We start from the raw sequence: 18,780 nt of genomic DNA on the forward strand, positions 1-18,780 counted from the left end.
AGCTTTAGTACTGTCTTAAGGGAGACCTTCAGATACTTGACTATTTCAAAATAACTTTTGTTGAAATTTAGGAATAATTTTAGGTAAATTATATCTACTGTGTAGGATGTCTTCTGATGCCTGAAGTCATCCCATATTGTTATCCCAGAGTTGTGTACTTGATAGCTACTATGTCTGTAGTCTCAAATGGCAGATGCCGGAGCCAAAAACATTGTTTTTTTTTTTTGTTGTTGTTGTTGTTTTTTGAGACAGAGTCTCGCTCTGTCACCCAGGCTGGAGTACAGTGGCACGATATCAGCTCACTGCAACCTCCACCTCCTGAGTTCACGCAATTCCCCTGCCTCAGCCTTCGGAGTAGCTGATATTACAGGCATGCGCCACCACACCCAGCTAATTTTGTATTTTTAGTGGAGATGGGGTTTCACCATGTTGGTCAGGCTGGTCTTGAACTCCTGACCTTGTGATCCACCCACCTCGGCCTCCCAAAGTGTTGGGATTACAGGCCTGAGCCACCACGCCTGGCCTTACTTTTGCCCTCACTTATCTGATTATCATTTTAGGTAAAATTATTAAATTGAATTAAAGGAAGTATTCACTTAAAGTTTTCTGATACCTACTAAAACTTTGCATTCCTTAGAAAAATAATTTTAGTGTACAGTTTTACCATACTCTCAACAATACTGGGTGTTGTATTGTTTTCTTTTGCTAATTTGGTAGGGAAAAAATGGCACATTGTTAATTTCACTTGCATTTTCGAAATCACTATTCATTGTGGACATTTTTTCTAATGTTTAGAGGCCATTCATTTCCTTTTTGTATATGCATAGAATGTTTATGTTTTATTTATTAAGACTTTTTTTTGTCTGATACATGTGTTTTGAAATTCATGCATGTTGTTGCATTTATCAGTATTTTCCCTTTTGATCCTGGGGTGATACTCCAGTTTATGAATATGAAAAACACTGGGCTGTTTCCACTTTGGAGCTTATAGCAAATCAGGCTGCTAAGGCATTCTCTTTTTTTTTTTTATTTTAAATTTTTTTTTTGAGAAGGAGTCTTGCTCTTGTCATCCAGGCTGGAGTGCAATGGCATGATCTTGGCTCACTGCAACCTCCACCTCCTGGGTTCAACCGATTCTCCTGTCTCAGCCCTCCTGAGTAGCTGGGATTACAGGATCCCGCCACCACACCTGGCTAAGTTTTGTATTTTTAGTAGAAACGGGGTTTCACCATGTTGACCAGGCTGGTTTCGAACTCCTGACCTCGTGATCTACCCACCTTGGCCTCCCAAAGTGCTGGGATTACAGGTGTGAGTCACCGTGCATGGCCTGCTATGGCATTCTTACACAACTCTTTTAAATGGACCTAGATACTTTTCTGCTTTTACTCGCTATCATTTTGTCGAGGATTTCTGGAATTCCATTGAAATCAGATAAAATACCCTGTATATTTTAACACTTTGAAACTTAAGAAGATTTTCTTAATGGTGTAGCATACAGTATAATTTGGTAAATGTTCAGTATGCACTTGAAAATAATGTATATTTTACAGTTGTTAAGAGTGTTCTATAAATGACGTTTTGATTTGCCAGTACTTTCTGATTTGGTTCTGACAGTATGCAGAGAAAATATTTAAGACAATTGTGTTATAAATGGAGGAGGATAGAGATGTAAAGGGAAGTAAGGTTTCTACTCTACTCTGGAACTGGTAAAATGGAAACACCAGTGTCCTTTGGTAAATTATGTATATATAATGTGATATCTACATTAACCACTAAGAAATGTGTAAATAGATACACTTGAAAACACTACAATTAAATAAAAATGGGACTCTAAAAAAATGGTTATTCAGGGAACCTATAGGAAGGCAAGAAAAATAAAAACAAGGAAAATGAACATAAAACAACAACAAAAAAACCTGAGAAATGTAAGTTCTAACATGTGAATAGTTGTATTGAATGTAAATTATCTAAATATATCAATAAAAAGGCAGGTATTGATAAAATGATTAAGAAATATTGTCTATGGAAAAATCACTTTAAATATAATGATATAGGCAGGTTGAAAATAAAAAGGAAGGGAAAAATGCAACATGCAAACACTGATCAAAGAAAAGCAGAATAATCTCTATTAATATGAAATGAAGTAGACACCAGAGGAAAGAAAATTACCAGAGACGAGGTTTATTATATAATGGTAAAAGGGTCAATCCATCAAGAAGTTGCATAACCCTAAATGATAATGATTATGCCCCAAACAACAAAACTGCAAAATATGTGAAGTAAAAGCTAATAGAAAGGATTAACGGATGAATCACTATTATAGTTGAAGACTTCAGAATTCAAAACTTCAAAAATTGATAAAATGACTGGTCAGGATTTCAGTAAGTTTACAGAAAAAACAACATCATCAACCAATAAGATGATAAACTGACTTTTATAGAACACTGTACACAACATCAGTAGAATATTCATTCTTTTCAAGCATCCATAAAACATATTAAGTCAGAGCACACCCTGGGCAAACAGACCTCAACAAATTTTGAAATCACATGTAGACCTCAATGGAATCAGACTAGAAATTAGTAACACAACTATAAAAGGAAAATCTCCAAAACCTCTGAAACTACATAATACACATATATAATGCCTGGGTCTAAGAGGAAGTCTCAAAGGAAATAAAATTGTATATTGAACTGAATGAAAATGAAGATCTGTGGCACACAGTGTTGGGAATGAAATTTATAGCACTAAACTGTTTACACTGGAAAAGAGCAGAAGTCTCAAATGAATAATGTAAGCTGTCATCTAAAACCTAGGAAAAGAAAGGTAAAATAATCCCAAGGCAAGTAGAATGAATGAAAGAATAATAAGAGCCAAAATCATTGAAACTGAAAGCAAGAAACAATAGAGAAAATCAGTGAAATAGATTTTTCTCTTTAAAAGATTTATAAAATGGACAGACCTCCAACATGACTGACAAAGAAAAGGAAAGAATAAACAGATTATTGATATTAGGCATAAAACTAAAACAGGGAATATCTATAGAGACACTATTGATATGAAAAGGATAATAAGAGAACACTATGAACAACTCTATATACATAAATTTGACAGAGTAAAAGGCATTGGTTAATTCTCTGAGAAACATAGACTACCACAATTCACCCAATATGAAATGGATAATTTGAATAACCCGATGACTATGAAGGAAATTTAATTAATAATTTAAAAACTTCCCTCTAGGACTGGGCACAGTGGCACACAACTGTGATCCCAGCACTTTGGGAGTCTGAGGTGGGAGGATCGTTTGAGCCCAGGAGTTTGAGACCAGCCTTGGCAACATAGCGAGACCCCATCTCTAAAAACAAACAAACAAACAAACAAACAAACAAACAAACCAAAGAAACAAACTTCTTTCTAAAATCTTCAGGCTCAGGTGGGTTCACTGGAGAATGCTACCAAACATTTATAGAAGAATTAACACCAGTTGTTACAGAAATCAGAAATGGAGGGTACGCTTTCCGATTCATTATATGAAATTAGTACCCTTAAGGTAAAGCCAGAAAAAATTAATATAGAAAAGGAAGCTACAGATTAATATTCCTCATAAATATAGATGCAAAATTTTTAAAACAAAATCTTAAGTAGATTACAGTAATGTATAAAATGAATATATGACCCAGTCAGGTTTAGTTCAGGGATGTGTAAAGAAGAAAATCACATGATCATATCATTTGATGCAGAAAAAGCATTTGACAAAATCCAAAACACATTCATGATGTGAAAACAACAACAAAACTTCTTCAGCTGGATAAAAAATGTATGTCAAAACCCTGTAGCTAGCTTTATATTTAGGGGTGAAAGTCCAGATGGTTTCCCGCTAAAATTAGGAGCAAATCAAAAATATCTGCTCTCACAACTTTTATTCCATATAGTGCTGGAAGTTTTATCCAGTGCATTAGCGTAAGGAAAGGAGATAAAGGGCATGCAGAGTGGAAAGGAAGAAATACAACTGTGTTATTTGCAAATAACCTGATGATTGTCTATATTGAAAATCCTCAAGAATCCAGTACTAGGACTACTAAGTGAACCACCTAGTACTAGTAAGTGAGTTCAGCAAGATGGCAGGATATAAGATAACATATATCAATCAGTTGTTCTTCTGTATACTCACAAGGAGTATGTAGATACAAAAATTTTAAATGTGGTATTATTTATGATTGCTTAACAAAAAGAAATACTTAGTTTAAATCTAAGAAAAATCTACAGAATTTGTATGCTGACAACTACTAAATGCTGATGGATAAAATCATATATGTAAATAGATGGAGAGACATACTGTGTTTGTGGACTGGAAGACTCAACACAGTAAAGATACCAATTTTTCCCAGGTTTTTACAAAGATTTAATGAAATTCCTATACATTTCCAGCAGGATTTTTGTAGATACAAACAAGATTATTCTAAAATTTGTATCGAAAGGCAAAATAACTAGAATAGCTAAGACAAATTTTAAAGAGAATAAATTGGAGAAATTAACTCATATAATTTCAAGACTTATTATATAGCTACAGCAATCGAGATGGCATGGTATTGGGAGAGGCTAGACTGTTAGATGAGTGGGACAGAATAGAGAACCCAGAAATAGATTCACAAAAATATTTGACAAAAATAATTCAACACATAGTGTCAGAACAGTTGAACAGCCATAGACCAAAGAGAGAGCGAGAGTGACCATGAGAGAGAACATAGAGCTAACCTCCCATTTTATGCAAAAATTATTATTACATTTTATGCAAAATGGATTATGAACTTAAATGCAAAACTATACAAACTTCAAACCATTTAGAAAAAATAGGGGAAAATCTTTAGCATCTAAGCTTAGGCAGAGTTCTTAAATTTCCCTCCAAAAGTACTAATTTTCTTTCAGTGTAAAAGAAAAAAATTGGTTGGCTGGACCTCATCAAAATTAAACACTTTTACTCTACAGAAGACTCTGCTGAGGATAAAAGATACAGTGGAGTGGGAGAAAATATTTGCAAACCACATATCCAGGAAATAAGTCCTTATTTATCTAGCATATATAAATACTTAAAAAGAACTCATCAGTAAAACAAACAAACAAAAAACAAAAGAAACAATGCAAGTAGGCAAATGAGCAAAAGACGTGAAGAAACAATTCACCAAGGCAGATATACTGATGGCATATAAGCACATGAGAAGATACTCAACATCATTAGTTGTTAGAGGAATTAAACTTAAAGTCACTACCCTGCTATCAGAATAGTGACATCTAATGCTTGTGAGGTTGCTGGTAAGAATATAAAATAGTAAAATGTAAAATGGCATAGTCACTCTGGAAAACAATTTGGCAATTTCTTGAGAAATTAAGCAACAACTTCCATATGACCCTGCAGTTGCACTCCTGGGCATTTGTCCCAGAGAAATAAAAATAAATGATATGAAAATAAGTAGATTTCAGGCAGAAAACTATACAGGAGTGTTTATAATAGCTTCATTTATAATGGCCCCAAACTGGAAAACAACCTAGATGTTCTTTAACAGGTGAATTGTTAAATACCTGTGGTACATTTATATAATAGAATACTACTCAGCAATATAAAGGAAAGAACTATTGATATGTGTAACAAACTGGATAAATCTCTAGAGATTTATGCTGAGTGAAATAACCTAATCAAAAAAGATTACATACTCCTTTCCATACTCCTAAAAAACTTAACTGTGTGTTAAAATAACTTAAAAAGTGTAACTGGATTGTTTGCAACTCAATGAATAAATGCTTGAAAGGATGGATACCCCATTAATTTCATTTTTGTAACATTCTTAAAATGACAGAATTATATATTACATAGAAATGAATATGGAAATTATATAGAAATTGAGAAGAGGTTAGTGGTTCTTAGCAGTGAAGTAGGAAGTAGAGATGGAGAGCAGTGGATTTGGCTATAAAAAGACAACTTGAGGGATCCTTGTAGTCTGGAAATGGGCGTCTTGACTCTATCAATATCAATTTCCTGGATGTGAATATTGTACACAATATAGTTTCTTAAGATGTTTAAATTTGGGGGACTGGATAGAGTGCACATGGGGTCTGTCTCTGTTATTTCCTATAACTACATGTGGATCTATAATTAATTCTCTTATAATGAAAAATCTGAATAAAAATTGGTGATGAAGCAAATTTTATTCAGCTTTTAGTTTGCTTGTTTCCCTTTACCTGTATTCTTACATTATTTGCCAGATGTAGATCTAATATGTATCCACTTTCTCTGTTTTTACATATTCTGTCTCTTTTTCTGAACATCTGAAGTTTAGTGTGACAGATTTATTTATTCTTAGATTCTAAATTGGTCAGTTTCTGTACAGTTTCTGTTAATGACAGGGCTGAAGGCATAGATTATTTACACGAGTTTTCCCCAACCCTCACTTAACTATATAAAAGGCTATTTTTGTCTGTGTATGTGTAGCAAATGTGATTTTGAGATGCTGGAAGAAGCCATGTGTCTTTAATAAAATATCCATTACATACATTTATATATCATAAAAATAATGTGTATAGCTCTCAGTTTATAAAGTACTTTGAGTCTCAGATTTTGTGCTTTTCCTGGCATTGACTTCCTTATATACATGGGAAGTTGCTTAGAAGCTATGTGCCTAGTTTTTTTTGTGTGTGTATAAAATCTTATACTGTACCTTCTGTTTAAGCCAGTATTTTCCATTATGAGAACTGTTAGCAATCTCTCACTGCCTTCATCTGTAACATGTTGGTATTATTTTAATTTACATTTTTAAATGCCACATTTTCCTATTAGCTCCTTAGAAATTGTTTCAGAGGCTCTATTCCTTTTGGCAACATGAAACAGATTAAGTTATTTGTCTGGAAAATTTTAAACTTCCAAACTGTGAATTACCTTAGCAATTTAGAAGATTGACAAGTGTAAGTTAGGTCAGAAAAGACTTAAAAATTGGCAAGTGTGAAATTGGGTATATGAATAATAACTTTAAACTACCAACTTTTGGAATAGTTCTTTGGAGAAAATGTAGAAAAACCCCATTTTGTTCATGGTAATAAAAGCAATGACTCTCCTTTCTCATCATATGCAGACCCTCAGTTAAGAATTTTTGGTGTCCTATTTTTTGGCAAATAATTTGGTTTATTTCTGTTCTCACATACCCTTAGTTGTAACTGGTATGTTAGGGACCACTGAAGAAAATGATGGGATTTGGGAGTGGTAGGGCGATGTAATTTTAATCTTAATGATTCTTTTTAAATAGTAAAATAACTTGCATCTTATTTGTTTTATATTAAAAATGTTCTTGTCTACAAATTGATTAGATCATATTCTTTGAATAATTAGCCCATTAAGGTACACAATTATATGCAGATAATTCAGGTTAGGGTTTCCCTAACAAGATACTTATCTTAAAAGTGAAATTCAAAATTTTCTAATGAATTAACCTTCATCATTGAGGAAGTCTGCATTTGTTGTTGTTGTTGTTCTAGCCAGGTAGGTAAGTTGTAATTTTAAGCAGTTTGGTTAGCTAAGTATGATTAAGAACCATTCCCTTTGAGGTTTACCCTTTCGCTTCTAAGGTACAACTGTTTATCATCTTGGGTCAAAGGTTATAAAAAGTAGTCATCAATTAAAGCTTTATTGGTTGTAATTGGTAATGCTATGAAAGGAGCCAGCCAAACTGGATCTGATAATAAAAGACTCTTTGTTAAAATATTTAATAAATTAACACTCTGTCTTGGAAAGGGGAAGCTAATTACAAAGGCCAAGATTGTTAATCATAATGTTTACTTTCTTCAAAAGCACAGACTCAACTACTCCATAATCATCAAACATCAGATTTCTTTCTTTTCTTTTTTTAAAATTCTACAGACTCTGTTGGTTCCCGGAGGGGATGGTCTCCTATGGCTCATTCTTGGGATATAGCAGCAGGAGGAAATGCCAAGACAAACATATGTTATAAGGGAACCTTAAAAATAAACAGGGCTCTGTTAGAACATCAGACTGCCTCTGCTCTCTTCAAATAAGGGTCACAAGTTTATGTAGATTAATTCTGTAGGCTAATTGAGTGATAACAAGAATTGAGGCCTTTGGAAGTAATGATATTTTTAATGATAAATTATCTATCAAAGCAAGTATCCTTTCTCCATATACAGTTTTTTTGTGAGGTGTTTTGACATTGTTGTGGCTCTTGAAGTTTAGACATTTTTCTTTTTAACTTTTGTGGGTATATACTATGTGTATATATTTATGGGGTACAGGAGATGTTTTGATATAGGTGTGCCATGTGAAATAAGCACATTATGAAGAATGGGGTATCCATTCTTTCAAGCATTTATTCATCGAGTTGCAAACAATCCAGTTACACTTTTTAAATTATTTTAAAACATACAGTTAAGTTTTTTAAATTTTTATTTTCAGGTCTGGGGTACACATGCAGGTTTATTACATAGGTAAACTTGTGGTTTAGACATTTTTCAAAGCCCTAATACTTATAAATGGAGCTGTGACCCATACCACCATGACTCTGGAATGACCTTGTCATGGGAACGCTGTGAATTGGCTATTACATCTGGGAATTCAGTGTTTCTAGATTTAAGCAATAGGGGGCATTTTGGGTTTGTTCTTTTCACATATTTTTGTAGTCTGATCTTTAGGGCAGTTCTAATGAAAGAAAATCCTGCTTTGAGCCTGCTGTGCAAATTAGCCATATGGTGAAGTGTAATATCCCGCTGAACATCATTATGGGGCTCTATGAAAAGTACTCCCCTTTTCACATGGAAGCAAATTAAAATGGTCCTTTCAGTTTTTTTTTTTTTTTTTAAAACTCTGTATAAACCTGTCTTCACTTGGATGCCGTGATAGTTAAAAGGGAGTTCCAGCTGCAGTCAGGGTGGTGAAATTACAGGCTTTCCCCAAGACCTGGTGGAAATATTGCTTCCTGTAGGCAGAGGTGGAAGAACAATGGTGTGTGCTTCCCTTCTTCCTTTCCCTTCCCTTGTTCTTTGTGTGGTTGTCCTTAGTTGCTTCTCAATCCAAGAGTTAATTTTCTGTCATTGTGACAGATGTGAAGAACTCAACCCACTCTCCAATAGACCCCATACCAGTATCTACCAGGAAAGACCTGGTAGATAAAGAGCTGTTTAGCCAGATAATGGCATAGTAAATCTTAATGAAGAGAATATAAGGTCTGTCCCTTTCTGCCTGCTGTGTAGACATATTACCCATATGAAGTAGTATTTCTCAGTATAAGTTTTTTTTCCCTGCAAAAATAAGGATGTAAGATGCCACTAATGTTTAGAGGCATGGAGCTCAATAATGGTTTGAAATGTTCTGAATATCTGTGTATATGATGAACGTTGTCACATTTCATGAAGAAAAGGAAATCCCTTGGAAAGGTGTTTCATCTTGCTGTCTCTTTCTCGCCCAAGAATGGGATCATGTGATTCTGACTTACTTGATTACTGGTGTACATTTGTAACCTACAGCAGCTAAAATTCAGGTTTGAGTTTTATTAGTATTACATTTTACTACTTTAATATGCAAAAGCAAAAAGCCTTATTCATTTGCCCATACTGAGTGGCAATATTGTTTTGTTTCCTATGTTTTATCTAGACAAGTGTCTGGACACATGCAGAAGAATTCAAGGTTGTCACTTGTTTTTTATTTTTATTTTTAAACATTTATTCAGAGCTCATGTTAGTTCCAGCATTTGTAAGGTGACAGTTTGTAGCATGAGTTTGAAGAAAAGGAGCTGGAACACTGTTGTGGAGTAAAAGTGGATCATGCTAAATTATGTTGCTGGAGAAAAGATTTTTGTATGCAAAGTTCAATGAAAAGAGTATATACAATATGACCCTATTTATATGTGTGTATATGTTCATTATATGTGAAATATCTATTTAGAATAGGGCAAAATCTGTAAGGATACTAGATCTTAGTGAATGGGCTAAATGCAAACCGCAAGCAAAGTCTGAAAGAAAGTATGATCTACAAAGAGGTCGTCTTGCTTAAAATAGAGTTGGGAAAACAAAGCAATATAAAACAAAACGAGATCTGAGAAAATGTATCGAATAGGGAGTACATCAAAAAGTAAGTATTATGAGATCATGAATGGCTTTCATTTTTTCTCCTTGCCCAATTTGTGTTATCTAGTTTTTCTACAAGTCACATATTTTACTTTTGTAATTAATAATAACTTAAAAGAGATAAACAATGTAGAAAACACAGCTATAAACAAAAGGTTAAGAAAAGGAAACTATTTCCAACGTTGCCTGAGAAGTATGTTATTTTTGATAAAACCCAGTGCTAGGATTAATTATTAGACTTTGGGAATAGCAATGGCTTTTGGAGCATTTGACCATTTGCGCCCTTCCCCAGGTAGTACATAGGGTGTGATATAATATTAAATATTTAAATGAAATGTGAATTTAGTAAATCAAGTACCCAGTGAATTGAAGAAGAGCTTAACAGGGCTTGGAGAATATTTTTTTTCTCTTGTTTGGCCATTAAGTAAATATAGGATATGTGCTGTGATTATTTAGCCCTTCTTATATAGTTTCTTTTTAACTAAATGTTAAAAAAAATTGTTGTGGAGATTTCTTTATAATATTACAGTCTTTAGGTTAAATTTCAGATGGTATATATGTATTCAATATAAAAAACATGAAACTGGCTGGACGCAGTGGCTTACGCCTGTAATCCCAGCACTTTGGGAGGCCGAGGCAGGTGGATCACAAAGTCGCGAGATTGAGACCATCCTGGCTAACATGGTGAAACCCCGTCTCTACTGAAAATACAAAAAGTTAGCCGGGTGTGGTGGCATGCACCTGTCGTCCCAGCTACTTGGGAGGATGAGGCAGGAGAATCGCTTGAACCCGGGAGGCAGAGGTTGCAGTGAGCCGAGATCCCACCACTGCACTCCAGCCTGGGTGACAGAGTGAGACTCCATCTAAAAAAGAAAAAAAAAAGTTAAACAAAGCCTTGCTTGCCTTCTATGTCTGTCTGTCTTAACTCTTACCAAAATACTTTAGATGCATAAAAATCTGAAAAGTAACACCATTCATAAGTAAGGCTGATGATTAACATTTTCTCTGAATTTAAGTAAAATTTTCTCTGTTGGGCCAATTGAATGGATTGAGAAATCTAGCTGTTAGGTGATGTGATTTGCTGTTATAAACAGAGAAAATTGTAAGTCAGAAGACATTTTATACCTTTCCCACTGTATGCCTTCTAGCTTGAAAATAGGATCCTGAATGTATAAGTACATTAGCCAGCGTCTTAGTCCATTTGTGCTGCTATAACAAAATTCCACAGATTGGGTAATTTATAAACAATAGAGACTTATTTCTTAGGGTTCTGGAGGCTGAGAAGTCCAAGATCAAGGCAATAACAGTTCTTTTGTCTGGTGAAGGCTGCTGTTTACTTCCAGATGACAACTTACTGCCTTATCCTCCAGAGGGAGGGAATGAAGGGGAGGAACTCTTCCACCCACATGGCAGAAGAGATGGGTGGGTGCAAACCCACTCCCTCAAACTCTTTTGTAGGGGCCCAATTCCATTCATGGGGGCCCTACCCTCATCACTTAATCACCTCTTAAAGGCCACATCTTTTATTATTATGTTGGTGGTTAAGTTTCAACATGTTAATTGTAGGGGACACATTCAGACCATAGCAGTTGGAAACCCTTGTGGTGCACGGATTTCCCATTTTAAGGCTCTCAGAGTGTGGGATAAGGGGAATTGGGGAATTTGGGTACTGCTGATGGCTGTACAGTTCATCCTGTGCTGGAGAATATTCAAAATAATAGTGCCATACAAGAGCACATATATGAAGATCCTGTATTACTCTGGTTTTTATTCAGTTTAAGAAATTCAGATTATTAAACACTGGGAACTGCGTGGTAGGAGAATATTTGCTCGTATTTTATAGGCCAGTAGCTTGCTGGATGCTAAAATCAATTTGTAGATTGCCTTTGGCATGTCTTTGGACCTGGGCACATCAACCTATAAGTTGCCACTTCCATGACGATGTTAGATCTATAGCCAGATAAATGGTAAATGGGCCAAATGCAAACCACAAACCAAACCTGAAAGCTCCTCTCATTCAAAATAGAGTAAATGGGAAAACAAAACACAACAAAACAAAATGATGTCTGAGAAAATATATTGACTAGAAAGAGTTAAAGAACATCATCCTAAAAATCCAGAGGAAACATGACGCTAAAAGTGATTTTCTATAGGAATCAAAAGAAAATTCTTAAAAATAATTGTCTCTATGAAATGAACAAAAAACTTTAAAAGAATAAATGGAGATCGAAAAATTACATGAGGAGATGAATAGGAATACTTACAAGTAAATTATTATTGCAGTAGGAGACGAAGGGCAAAATAAAAGTAAAGGCTTACAAGAAATTGTAGATTAATAATTTATTCACACTTTTAATCATTTATTGAAAATTGCATACCAGTTATGTGTCTGGCATTGTTGTAGGAGCTGGGAATACAACAATAAATAAGATAAACTGAGACTTTTTCTCATGGAGCTTGCATCCTAACAAGAGGAGACAGACAGTAAACAATATCAGATGGAGATATGTGCTAACCAAAGAATTAAAAGGGTTATGTGTTAAGGAAAACTTTCCATTTTAAATCGAGTAGTAGAAAAGTCTTTTCTAGGTAGTTGACGTTCAAAGTTATATTTGAGTTATCAGAAAGAGCTATACATTTCCTCATGGCTCATGTCCTTTGGACTTTTTTGCTAGGTTCTATTGTACTTTAATTCTACAAGCATTTCTTAGAGCCCTTTCTCTAAGGGCCTTGATTACTATCTCTCTGCTAATGATTATGATTCTCTTGAGCTATAGACCCAAATATGCCAGTTCCCGAACACTTGGCACTTGGAAGTCATCAATTAAATATGCCCAGTACAGAAGTCATCATTATTAATCTTCCCAAATATAGTCAATTCTCATTATTCATGGTAGTTATGTTCTATAAAGTCACTGGAAACACTGAGTGAGCGAATACTGAGCCATTGTTTTTAGGAGAAATACAGGTTTAGTTTCCTGTGAGCTTCTGGTCACATTTTCATCAACCAATGAATGCATAACCTTGATTTATGAGTGTTTCTGTTTAAGGACATATTATTTAGTATATCTTGTTGATTCGTTAACATTGAACTCATAGCCAACAGCACTATACTCATGCCTGAGAGTTTATCTACCGTGTGGGTTTTCTCTGTAAGGCACATCACAGTTTTCTTGAGCTTAGGAGCACTAGACAGCACATAAGTACTATTGTTGGGGGCCATTTTAAACAGCAAAATCATCAACCAAAAATGCAGAAATGCAAATATGTGGCACTGGATAGACTATGAAAATAATATCCGTTTGCAATATGAAAACTAAAATAAGAAGGCAGAACATTGCCTTGTTTAAACCTTAGCTGGAAACATGTGGATTAGGCAACTCAAATTTTTCACCCCTCTGCACATGTCTGTTGAATGACTATGAAAGAACTATGAGTAAGCATGTAGACAAATTCGCAAATACAGAATCTGTGAATAATGATCTACTGTTTATTCTGTCTACTTATGTTCCCTCTCTCACAGATGAAAACACCATCAAACCAGTTACCCAGGTTAGAAACTTTCTGTCAACCTTCTTTCCTTCCTATTCTTTATCACCCATATCCAATTAAGTTCCAGCTTAAACCTCCTAAATACATCTCAGAGACTGATCTTTTCAATTTTAATTTTTTCCTTTTGTTTATTGTACTCTCTGCAGTACAACTTCCAAAATATCTAAATATCTTATGGTCACTAGAGTACAAATACCTTAACGTAATTTATGAAGCTTTCCTGCCTCATCTCTTGTCAGCCCTATATCTTACACCTCAAGTTCCAGCCATGGAGAACTTCTTTCAGATTCTTAGGATATGTGATGCTTTTTTTTCCATTCAGCCTCTTTGTCTCCTCCAGGAACATTTTTTTTCCTTTCTCTCTTTCTGGCTTATTCTTCTGACTCATTTGTCAATTAGAAGCATAAATGTCGTTTTTTAAAGAAGCTTTCTTTGACACTTCCCCCACAACACCACACACACACACACACACACACACACACACACACCCTACTTTAATCCATAGGATTCTGTAGTTCATTTGAATATAATTGCTTGTTTGTCAGTCTTCCATAGTAATCTATAAATTCAGTAAGTACAGGTACTGTTCTCAGTGTGCCAATCACATGGTAACCACTTAGTATATATTAAGTGACTTGGTTTTTGGTGAGATTGTGTGTATTAACACAAAACTTTTGGAGCAGTATAATACTAATGACATAAAGTAAGAAAAAATCCAAGTTTTACTTGCCTACTTATTGTTTTATATCTATTTGCTTACGTCTTCAGCAGCTTTTTAAAAAAATGTTAATGATTGAAAGAGCTTGGAGCTTAAGTGAAACCTCTGTAGTTCATCTAGTGACCTCTCTGTGAATAGACAGGCACTTCACCAATTACTCAACTGGACTGGTCAAACATCTACGTCTCAAATTCCACCTTTAAGTATTGAGTTGACAAAATTGGCAGAGGGAATAGAATAACGAAAGGTGAATTTAGCAGCCACTAAGGAAACTCCAGCTCATTTTTGTAAATGGGAAGCCAGACCTGTTAGATAAATTGGTCTTTTCTTTTGTTTTTCTATTGAAGGAATACTTGAAAGGCAAAACTATACCCAGTTTAGAATTAAGGAGAAGTTCATGATTTGGTTTTTATATAGAATTTCATCTTATGTATTTTCTATCATGTATAACAAAAAATTAAATTAGTGTAGTATGGTATAATTAGAGAGAATGCTTTCTCTAAATTCTTTAGTAAGTGTGTCTTGGCTCCAAGGCATGTTGAATATGTAATGTCACACTATAATAATAAAGGTCCTTTAGGGCTGTTCACCTTAAAGTAAAAAGCCCTTTAGTGTATACAGAATGTAATTAAGATTTAATAATACTACTATGCTGTGAAATAGTGATAAGTTGAGAATAACTTTAACAAATCAACTAGCAGTTTCCTCTTATTTCTCAAATGGAATCATTTGCCTCCTCATTAATGTATGGATGAAAAAAGCCTTGCATAGCTGTCCTAATGTTCGATTTCATTTTATAGGAAGGAAAAATTCGGGTGTATACAGTTATAATCACTTTAGAACTTTAAAACTGTTGTTTTTAAGCTACACCAGGGTTCAACATACCGTGACCCATGAACCAAATCCAGCGTGTTGCCTGTTTCTGAATGGCCTGTGAGCTAAAATGGTTTTTACATTTTTAAAATCAAAAGAAAAGGAATATTTCATGACAGGTGAAAACTGTGCAAAATTATAATTTGTTTCCATAAACAAGGCTTTACTGGAACACTGCCATACTTGTTTATGTCTTGTTTATGGCTGCTTTTGCATTACAGCAGCAGAATTGAGTAGTTGTCCACCAAGCCCTCATATATTTACTATCCTGCCCTTTACCGAAAATGTTTGCCAACCCCTGAGCTACACTAGTGTCTTTACATGACTTAGTACCTTAAGTCAACATTCCCAATTTTTTAGGACCAGTTTGGGAATGTAACAAATAAATCATCTTGAATAAAGTTCTTCAATTTTTCAGGAAGGCAGAGGAAAACTAAACTAGGTATTGCATGGCATTTATACTTTTTTTAGGTGGGCAGAGCTTTTACTTAAATCATTGATTTTATCTTATTTATTTTTAAAATAAGCACTTGCATGAGATACTATTCTAAGAGCTTTATAACTCCTCTAAATCCTCATTACAACCATATGATGTTGGCATCTCTACAAATGAGAAAACCGTGGCACACCTATTAGTGAAAGTTAAATAGTGGAACTTAAAATAGTGGTAGGAAGTTATACAGCTATTTATAGCAGTTGTACAGCTAGTAAGGGGCAGAGTCGCTATTCAAATGTAATAGTCTCTGGTTTCAAAGTCAGTTTTCTTTACCACTGGTATTCTCTCTTTTCATTTTTACTCTTATTTATTTAGAAAAGCTTTGGATTAAGAGTAGAATTCAGGGCTGGGCGTGGTGGCTCACGCCTGTAATCCCAGCACTTTGGGAGGCTGGGGTGGGCGGATCACGAGGTCAACAGATCGAGACCATCCTGCCCAACAGGATTTAGTAGAAATCCTGTTTCTACTAAAAATACAAAAATTAGCTGGATGTGGTGGCACACACCTGTAGTCCCAGCTACTCAGGAGGCTGAGGCAGGAGAATCGCTTGAACCCAGGAGGCGGATGTTGCAGTGAGCCGAGATTCTGCCACTGCACTCCAGCCTGGCGACAGAGTGAGACTCTGTCTCAAAAATAAAAATAAAATAAAATAAAATAAAATAAAATAAAATAAAATAGAAGAATTCAGTAATACGTGGGGTGTGATAATCTAAACATGCTGAGTTTGTATTAGTTTCCTAGAGCTGCTGTCACAAGGCCCCATAAACTGAGTGGTTTAAAACAACAGAAATGTGTTCTATCCCAGTTTTGGAGGCTAGAATTCCAAAATCAAGGCATCGGAAGGACCATTTTCTCTCTGAGACTGGGTAGAATCTTTTGTTGTGTTTTTCTAGCGCCTGCTGGTGATCAATAATCTCTGATGTTCCCTGGCTTGCAGCTGCATCACTCTATTCTCTGCCTCTGTCATCGCATGGTGTTTTCCCCTGTGTCTCTGTGTCTATTCTTTTCGGCTTTTCAGGACACCAGACATACCCTATTAAAGTCCCACCCTCCACTGATAGGATCACATCTTAATTTAACTAATTACATCTACAATGGCCCTATTTCCAAATACGGTTACATTCTGAAGTTCCATGAAGGACGTGAATTTGGGGAGACCCAGTACACAGCTCATGAGTCAGATATTATTCTGTAGAGCACTTCTCATTTTAAGCCCAGAAACCCTAAATTAAAAGTGGAAACTGTGCACCAAGAATCTTCATGCTTTTGTTTTTTGTTTTTCTGGTTTAATCCTGTGCTAGATTATACCCTAAGGGGGAATACTAATTTATTGTTCTCAATTCCTGCTTTTTTCCCTGCTTCCCATTGCCTCTTTGTTCAGGATTCATTTGAAAGCTGGTTTTATTCTGGACATTTTCTTCTGGAATGTTCTGTGACTTTTTTAAGGAACATTTTTCTTACCTGTTATCATAACTTATGGAAAGGTTGGTTTCCCTTCATTCTTGTGAATTTGAGACACTTGATTCAGAAACCAGCTTTGGTGTGCTGGTGGTTAAGTTCTGGTAGTTTCCTTGTAAGCATATTTTGTGTACACCCTTACAGGTTTGTAAGTCAGGTTCAATAAATGGTAATAGTTATTTTTGTTTTCTGTTGTTATCATCAATGTTAAAATAGATTTTGAGAAATGTGATACTACCTCAAATTCCAGACCTGGGACCTTGTCTTTTCCCTTGAAATATAAGAGTAATTGGTCCAATTGTGTCAACCCATTTTCTTTTCTTTATTTTACAGGGTGCCCGGGAAACATTTGAGAATTACTACCGAAAACAGAGGCGAAAACAGGCTCGTTTGGTACTTCAGCCTCCGTCTAACATGGTAGGATTACCGTCTTCACTTTTCTCACATTTTTACTTTTCCTCCTTGATGACTTTTGATGCTTGTGTGTGTGTGTGTGTGTGTGTGTGTGTGTGTGTGTGTGTATACACTGTCATTCTGAGACCACTTTTGGTGGATGTGACTTGCAGTAAGAAAACATTATTCATTGATTGCTGTGTGTCAGGCACTGTTCTAAGTACTGGATGTGTGCTGCTGTATTTCCTCTTCACTGGTAGATAATATTATTATTTTTACCTTATCAGATATCGTCTAGGGAGCTGAGCCTTAAGAGATAAAGTGACAGATTTTAACTTAGTCTTAATGTAACAAAACAGAAACAGTAACTTCTTCTTCTTTGCTTTGTTGCAGCATGAAACTTTAGATGGCTACAGGAAGTATTTTAATCAAATAGTAGGGTAGGTATATATATATATATTTATTTATTGAAATTTATACTCTTTCCATTCATAGATTTGTGAGTGTTGGAAAATAAATAAGGTTTTCCTTAGTAAATTCTTTTCATTTTCTCTTTTAATCCTTAAGACAAGATTTGTTTTGATTTTCTAATGATTTAAAAGGAACATCCTGCTGGTTTCAACGTTATGTTGCTGGAGGGCATTTTGTGGATAAAGTGAGAAAACATTGAATTGTAATCTTATTACACTTGATGTTTTGTTTCTTTGTTTTTGGTAGATGGAACCAAATAATCAGCAAAAGTTGGCAAACTTTTCCCAAAAGGGCCAGATAGTAAAATATTTTAGGCTTAGTAGGCCATATGATCTCTGTCACAACTGATTAGCTCTGTTGTTACAGTGCAAAAGTAGCTATAGACGATATGTAAATGATAAGCGTGGCTATGTACCAATAAAACAATCTTTATAAAAACAGGGAGTGGGCTAGGTTTATCCCATAGGCTATATAGTTTGCCACCCTCTTCTAGAATATATATAGTGGTACGGAATTGCATTTCCCAAATAAACATCCCAATACAGGCATCTTGTTCTAATTGCAAAATAATGACTTTGCAGTTAAAAGAAAAGGAAATAACTTGGATTCTTCATCAGGTTTATTTTTTTCAGATTTAAATTGTTTCAATGTAATTAGTTATTAAAATATATCATAAAATTCCCTAATAAAGACTTTT

At 34.9% G+C, this 18,780-nt stretch overlaps 1 protein-coding gene across 3 annotated transcripts in view; it reads left to right on the plus strand.

The window, feature by feature from the left end:
- EXOC6B (exocyst complex component 6B) overlaps positions 1–18,780 on the plus strand; it is a 713,614-nt gene that overhangs the window by 325,595 nt on the left and 369,239 nt on the right. For all 3 annotated transcript variants that reach the window (XM_017876764.1, XM_017876771.1, XM_017876776.1), the window contains exons 9-10: positions 17,553–17,636; positions 18,006–18,052. In XM_017876764.1, the coding sequence (XP_017732253.1) occupies positions 17,553–17,636; positions 18,006–18,052 (131 nt within the window). The remainder of the gene's footprint in view (positions 1–17,552; positions 17,637–18,005; positions 18,053–18,780) is intronic.

This window comes from Rhinopithecus bieti, unplaced genomic scaffold (assembly GCF_001698545.2).
Source record: "Rhinopithecus bieti isolate Rb0 unplaced genomic scaffold, ASM169854v2 scaffold_1058, whole genome shotgun sequence".
Lineage (NCBI taxonomy): Eukaryota > Metazoa > Chordata > Mammalia > Primates > Cercopithecidae > Rhinopithecus > Rhinopithecus bieti.